The sequence below is a fragment of the Leptodactylus fuscus genome, chromosome 1 (assembly GCF_031893055.1).
Source record: "Leptodactylus fuscus isolate aLepFus1 chromosome 1, aLepFus1.hap2, whole genome shotgun sequence".
NCBI lineage: Eukaryota > Metazoa > Chordata > Amphibia > Anura > Leptodactylidae > Leptodactylus > Leptodactylus fuscus.
This window is the reverse complement of record NC_134265.1, coordinates 197,017,604-197,025,714: the sequence shown is the minus strand read 5'-3', so window position 1 is coordinate 197,025,714 and position 8,111 is coordinate 197,017,604. Positions and strand designations below refer to the sequence as shown.

Here is an 8,111-nt window from a genome sequence, read left to right as displayed (position 1 = left end):
TTTCAAGTAAATGAAATGTTCCTCCATTGTAGATCATTGAGGGCCTGCTCAGGAAATACACTTCTGCGGAGTCGAGGACAGGCAGGGGTTAAGTCCAGCAAGCTTTCAATATGGTCTGGACACTCAATGGTTAAGCAGCTAAGATTCTGTGGTTCGCTTGATTGGCAGCCCCGTTACCAGCCGCCAATTGGAGTAAAACAAGCGCGACCCACGTGGGGCGAGACAAGCTATGATTGGTTGGAGGTAGCTTGGGCAGCCTGCAGGAGCCTGGACCCACGTGGAGCTGGCGGCTGCTGATTGAGCTAGAGGGAGGGGCTGCACCGAGCACCGGGAGACTGGGCCCGACCGGACACCGGCTCCTCCTACCTCGGGGCCCGGTGAGAGCGGGGAAAATATGAGGGCGCGTGTTCGATCTTGGTGTGTGGCTGGGATACATAGGGAGAGAGAGGCCTGTGGTGGTCGAGGGAGGGATCTGCTGGAGAGGAGGACGCAGGGAATGGGATGAGAGGTAATTTGGGGAGAGGGGTCTGAGGTAGGTTTAAATGTGGGGTGGTCGAATAGAGGCAACAAGCAGAGGGGCTGTTGGGGGAGTGGGCAGCGGGAGAAGACGTGGGGAGGCCAGAGTAAACACCGAGCTGGGAGAGGGGCTTGGGATCTGGGGGATGAGACTGGGAGGCCAGGGCAGGAAAGGACGACACATGTCTGGGGACTTGTGAGGAGAGGGGGGCATGCATCCGCTGTGGGGAGGGATATGGACAGGGGCAATAATGGGGTGCAGGCTACATGTGACTGATGGCAGCCTGTAATGCCAATGGCAACTGCCCTGCAAGAAAATGCTCAGCTTATAATGTATGATCCCTACCTTACATAATGGGGCTCTCCTTATAATATATGATCCCTATTTTACATGATAATGCTCTTCTTATAATGTATGATCCCTACCTTACGTAATGGGGCTCTCCTTATAATATATGATCCCTACTTTACATGATAATGCTCTTCTTATAATGTATGATCCCTACCTTACGTAATGGGGCTCTCCTTATAATATATGATCCCTACTTTACATGATAATGCTCTTTGTATAATGTATGATCCCTACCATACATGATGGTGCTCTATTTATAATGTACGATCCCTACCATACATAATGGTGCTCTCCCTATAATATATGATCCCTACTTTACATGATAATGCTCTTCTTATAATGTATGATCCCTACCATACATAATGGGGCTCTCCTTATAATATGTGATCCCTACTTTACATGATAATGCTCTTTGTATAATGTATGATCCCTGCCATGCATGATGATGCTCTATTTATAATGTACGATCCCTACCATACATAATAGTGCTATCCTTATAATGTATGACCCCTACTTTACATCATAATGCTCTATTTGTAATGTATGATCCCTACCATAAATAATGACACTGTACTTGTAATGTATGATCCCTACTTTACATGATGCTCTATTTATAATGTTTGATCCCTACCATACATAATGGTGCTCTCCTTATAATGTATGATCCCTACTTTACATGATAATGCTCTATTTGTAATGTATGATCCCTATCATACATTATGACACTGTACTTGTAATGTATGATCCCTACTTTACATGATAATGCTCTTCTTATAATGTATGATCCCTACTTTACATGATAATGCTCTCCTTATAATGTGTGATCCTTACCATATATGATGGTACTCTACTTGTAATGTATGATCCCTATCTTGCTTGATATTACTCTACTTGTAATGTATGATCCCTACTTTACATCATAATACTCTACAAGCCCTGCTTTACATGAAAATTCTCAGCTTATAATGTATGATCCCTACCTCACATACTACTCTGCCTGTATTGTATGATTATCAGTCGTATAATGCACTGGCTATAATGTATAATTACCTTCAGTGATAAGTTTCTATTGCCTTTTATGATAATAATCAGCTTATAATATATGATCCCTACCCTCCACAGCACAACCTAGTTCATGATATATAAACATTACCATATATGCAAATACTCCACTATATGATATGATTCCTGCCATGAATGAAAATATTCAGTTTATAAATTATGATCCCCACTTTACATGATAACTTTAGTTTATAATATATAAACCATTCCTTATGTAATACTCTGCTGATGTGCGATCCATATGTTACATGACGATACTCAGTACATATTTGTGCCGTATGATATTCTCCTTTTATTCTTTCACTTTATATTGAGCTACGCATCTTAAATTGCATGCTTCCTACCTAGTCCATCTTATCTGATGATTCCCTGTAATATGTCCCTTACATGATTCTTCTTATAATACAGGGCCACACTTTACATGACCTCCTTGCATGTTCATACGCTATAGCACCTCCCCCTTAGATAATGGTATCCTGCATCTACTATATCTGCCCCTATTTTACGGTTTATAATGTCTAACCACTACCTTACAGGGTTATATTCTCTATTATTATCTTATTTAGTATAGTGCCATCATATTCCGCAGCCCTTTACAGCCATATCCCATTTAGGGCTCCCAATCTACATGTTTTAGGCACATGGGAAACCAGAGTACCCAGAAGAAACCCACGCAATCTTGGGGAGAACATCCAAGCTCCTTGCATATGTTGTCCTTAGTAGGATTTGAACCCAGGACTCCAGTGCTAACCACTGAGCCACAGTATTGCTCGGTCTTTAAGTAATTCCAAACCCCCACCTTACATGATCATACCATAGTTGTAATATTGACCCCTAACCTAACAAGATAGTACTACTTTGAATGTTTTCTGTTACCTGACCCTAATTTATCCTTGGTCCTTACTTTATACAATGACTCTTATAATACATGACCTCCACCTTACGTGATTATATTCTGCTACTTATTATATATGACCCCCGCCTTACATGATTATACTCAGCTGCTTATAATATATGACCCCCGCCTTACATGATTATACTCTGCTACTTATTATATATGACCCACCGTATATGATCATAGCCTGCCTGCAGCCCATTACTATCTCCTTACACAATGATATTCGTACAGTTCTTATATTTGGATTGTAATACACAGACCTTAATGTGCATGGAAATATTCTGCTATTAAGACATTCCTCTGGCCTTATTCAATACTCTGCTTATAATATGCGATCTCTAATTTTCATGATAATACTCTATAGGATGACCATTAGGGATAGACGATATTTTTCAGAGATCTATTGTTTGGTGGGCTATATATCAGAGTTCCGCTGTGGCAGAAACAAATGGTATATACACGTTTTCCCAGTCCCATAGTCTGCAGCGTCTTCTTGGATAGCTGTTACTGACATAATGGCTCCCTTATTGACGAGTTTAACATTTTGTGACTATTTGTCTTTAGTTGTGCCTCCAGAAACGTTTCATCATGGCGCTGTGCTCTCTTGCTGTGCTCTCTTGCTGTGCTCTCTTGCTGTGCTCTCTTGCTCCCTCTGTGGCCATGTTCCCTCTCTGGAACAATACCACCCTGGCTCTATGTATTGTACCAGGCTTTATTGTATCATGCCCAGCAGATCAGTTGGAATTTCTCCTGTCTAAATCTTCTCCGCCATCAGATAGCCTGTCACGTCTTCCCCCTACCTTCAGGACACTTGCACCTCCCTCCATTCACACACCTCTTTGACTACTCCACCCTTTCTTTCCATACCTATTACCGGATTAACTTCTGTACACATTTGCATTAATGTACTTTTTATATTTAGTCAAACTTTTTATGCAAATGTGCTCACAGCCTTTTGGATCGCCCATCCCCCACCATATATTAGTATTTTATGTACAGGAATATCTACTATGTTAGCTAAGTGTATGTTCTGAATGTTTTTTTTTTTGTTTTGCAGGAGAGGTCCTTAATTCACTCTGAGATTGGCCCTACTACCTCCTGTGAAGATGTTTCCACAGAACAGACCACCAGTAAGTTCTTTGTGGCACGGCTTGGTTATTTATGGAAGGGTAGAAATTATGGTAGTTACTGTTGGATAGACTAAGTGCACACAAATATGTTCATATAGGAGTCTGTAAGAAAGATGGCAATGTGTGACCTCCACCAACCCATACATTTTATTAATACGCTGAGGCTGCAAAACTGACAGGAAAAAGACCTGTCCTGAGTTTTGCCTTTGGGCTCACAGACCCATAATACACAGTTGTGTGCTTGGGGCCTTAAAAGGGAGTCTATTACTGCCCCTAGCTACTTTAAACCGCTCCCACAGTTCTTTAGATAATGTAAGCAGAATAAAAACGGTACCTTTCTTATGTTTCAGAGCCCCAGGGATGCAGAGAGAAAACATTTTTCTTCTTTATTGAAATGAGGATCTTGGCGACATGGAGTTTTTTTCTTTTACTGAGCACTGCTGCATCATCACTAAACATGCCCATCCATCATTCAGCTCATTCCCCCCCCTGGTCAGTATGAGCTGATCCAGTGTGACACTAGGTTTGCACCTACGTTCGGGTTTTGGTTCTTTGGGTCCACATGGGGATCTGAAGAACGGAAACCTAATCTGCTTTAAAAAGCGGTTACCCGTGGAAACCTGCTGACCCATAGACTATAATGGGGTCCATCAGGTTTCTGACCGAAAAATGCACATTTTTCAAGTGGATTCCGTAACAGAAATCCAGAACGGAATACAGGCGTAGGTGTGAACCTAGCCTTAGTTGATCTTCACACTGCCCTGGGGAACGAGCTGAATGCAGGATGGGTGTTTAGTGATGATGCAGCAGTGCTCAGTATTAGAAGAAACTCCCCCTGAGCTCCAAGAGCCTTATATGAATAACGAAAAAAAGCCCCTCCCTGGGTCTCTGAAACATAAGGAAGGTATGGTTTTTATTCTGCTAAAATCATCTACAGCACTGTGAAAGTGGTTCAAAGTATCTGGGGCAGTGAAAGACTCTCTTAAAGAAAAGAATAATTCTGTGCGCTAATTGTTAAAAACATGACTAGCACTCTGAAAAGCACATGGTTGTTTGCATGGGGTTTACCGGTGAATGGAGCTACTTGCTTGCACTATCAAAGTGTGGTTGTACCTGTATGTCCAAAGTTCTCTCATGGGCTTGAATGACAGTGGAGCAATGATGTAAGTGATCAGTAGACACACATTGCTAGAAAATTTCTCTGGAATAGATCATATTTTATTAAAAAAAAACAAACTTGAAAGTCTTCAGTAGTTGATACCTTATTTTAATGGCTAACTCATAATGATGACAGATTATAACGTTTTGAAGCTCTCGGCTTCTTTTTACCAGGTACGTTCACCTGTAACACACCTAATGTAGTGTATTTAATAATGTGCACCAAATGTTCCACTGAAAATTTGTATGTTGGAGAGACTGGTCAGTAGCTCAGAATGAGAATTAATTCACATTGCCATACAATTAGAGAACAGAGAATGGACCTTCCTGTGTCAAAACATTTCTGCAATGAAGATCATAATATAACCAATGACATGAAAATTTTGGTTCTAAGAGGGAATTTTAAATCCAGGAAGAACAGACGGATTTATGAGCACAAGCTGATGACCTTATTTAACACTCTGGAGAATGGGATGAACCTCACATGGGTTCACGGCATCCTATAGAAATCACTGAACTGAGACAGCCATAAAGACACTCTGTGAACTGATAAGAACCTAGGAACTTTGGAATTGTTTACGTGTATATACCAATAAGCCTCCCCCCCCCCCCCCTTAAAATTCTATTCCTAGTGTCCTGTTGGACATAAATATGCAGCCTTCAGAAATTGTTTTTAGATATAGCTGAAGAAGAAGCAGAGAGCTTCAAAACGTTATAATCTGTCATCCTTATGAGTTAGCCATTAAAAAAGGTATCAACTACTGAAAACTTTCAGTTTTTTTATATTTCCTACCCACTGGCTAACACAGTACAGAAACAAACATTTTCCTTATGCATATTTTATTAATGAGTTTTATTAATACATTATAGGAGTGTTCTTAAAGGGGTTGGCCATTTGCAGTTTGTTTTAACCACTATGTAGGGAGTGTCACTATTCTTTACTGATCTACTTTTACCTGCCATTCTCTTACTTTGGTAAAACTGTTTCCTCAGACCACACAGCTACCATCTTGAAATGACCACTGATGGAGGGTCTTGTTACCAGACCTGTTCATCCACCTATATTTAAAAACAATGGACTAGAAAACTAGTGTACCCTGCATAAAAAGTCACAATTGTTTTGCGTTTTTTGGTTTAAAATTCTTTCTGCACTGCCTTTGCCACTTTTTCGAAAAGAGTGTGGTGAGGGCATGCAGGGGGTGGTGTGATTGGCCCTAACCAGAGTTATTGTTATTTTCTAGAAATCTTGTCACACCCAGAATGCACCATATATTATGATGTTTTACAGTAGAAAACTGACATAGAAAGCTTGATAAATTCCCCCAGGCTCTTCTATAGGATACATCCAGCTTTGCACAGCATGGGACAGTACATACTTACCTGGTGTTTGCCTTGGCATCATCCTCAGTCTCAGAAACAAAACCTTCGTTGTGGCTAATATGAGGTAGACTGTTTACTGTAAGCCTTTGACATGTCATCTGAATGTTTTACATTTTACTTTTATTGAGCTTTCCAACAGTCTTAAGCATCTGCAACTTGTGGTTGATGCAGTGTATCATGGTTTATAGTTTGATACTCTGCACCTAGATCAGGGGTCAGCAATTCTTGGCATGCGTGTCGAGAGTGGCACACGAGGCATATTTTGATGGCACGTCAACCAGCATGGGACCTGCAGGTATTAAAAGAAGAGACTGGTCTATGACGCTCCCCCTTCTCTGGCTGCCTTCTCTGTCCACCAATGAGAGGGGTGAATGAAGCCCAGGAGCTCATCACTGTACAGCACAAGAACCCTGCCTGCTACAGAGATGAGCTCCTACCATGTCCATTCCTGCAAAGGCTGCCAGACATGGAAGAGAAGTAAGAAAACTCCTGCCAGCAAAGTGAAAGTAAAAAAAACCCAAAACTTCATATACCTCATATTAATAGTAATTAACCCCATCATGTCTCTTACATTAACTCTTTTGTGCCTTACTTAAGGGTTACTAATATGTGAGACATATGGGGGTACTATTAAAGGACCTCAATAATGAAGATATTTACTTAATTATTACGTCTATATGTCTAACATATCAGTAACCCTTATCTTAGGCACACAGGGAGGGACATGATTGGGTTGACTGCTATTCATATGAGTCACATGGAGTTTCTAAACTGCAATGCACATGACCAGACGTTTTATCCACAATTATAGACCATTATATTTCAATGGGCCCATACACATAGACATTGCTTTTGCAGCTGTGTGTCTAGGCCAAATGGAAGACCTACAAATTATGGTGCAGGTCCTGCATTTGCAGCCCTGTCAATTCATTTTTAATGCATGGGTCAGTGAAAACTGCATTCATGCCATTTGTATGCAGGAAGCCTAAAGCTGGGTTCACACTAGCGTTGGTGTCCGATGCTAATGTCCGCGCAAGATTTTAGCATCGGACACTAGCTGTGTCCGTTTACAATTTGCATTATTTTAAATGTGACATCATGTAGTGTACTTTACTGTCCGTGTGTGACCTTAATTGTCCGTTTACAAAGATGTCCGATTTTTCAAGTGGACAGCTAAACCCTACATGTAGGACACCGACGCTAGTGTGAACCCAGCCTAAGGCTGAGGTCCCACGTTGCAGAAACGCAGCTTTTTTTTTTGTTGCAGATTTTGCTGTGTTTTTCTGAGCCAACACCAGAAGTAGGTTGAGCAGAAGGGAAAAGTATAAGAATATAAACTTCCTATATATTTCCCATTCCTTTTGTAGCCATTCTTGGCTTTGGTTCAAAAAACTGCAGCAAAATCTGCCACAAAAATGCTGCATGGGGCCTCAGCCTTAGGCTTCCTGCCCACAAATGGCATGGATGCAGTTTTCAGTGGAAATTTTGAATGTGTCTGTGCCAGTGATTAATATGGTACGTCACAGAATAGAGGCTGGGGTTGATGGGAAACACCATTCTTATGGGGCATAGAGCAGTAAAAAGGCAAGTGTATTGAGCCTGCAATTTTCTTGCA

General features: G+C 41.2%; 1 protein-coding gene across 2 annotated transcripts in view; it reads left to right on the top strand.

Moving 5' to 3' along the window:
- Positions 1-242: 242 nt before the first annotated feature.
- Positions 243-8,111, top strand: part of LOC142213087 (transducin-like enhancer protein 1) — a 29,787-nt gene continuing 21,918 nt past the window's right edge. Inside the window, exons 1-2 of one of the 2 annotated variants that reach the window (XM_075281247.1) lie at positions 243-377; positions 3,886-3,958. In XM_075281247.1, coding sequence (XP_075137348.1) covers positions 3,935-3,958 — 24 coding nt within the window. In that variant the 5' untranslated portion in view covers positions 243-377; positions 3,886-3,934. The other variant, XM_075281256.1, reaches the window with a different exon arrangement.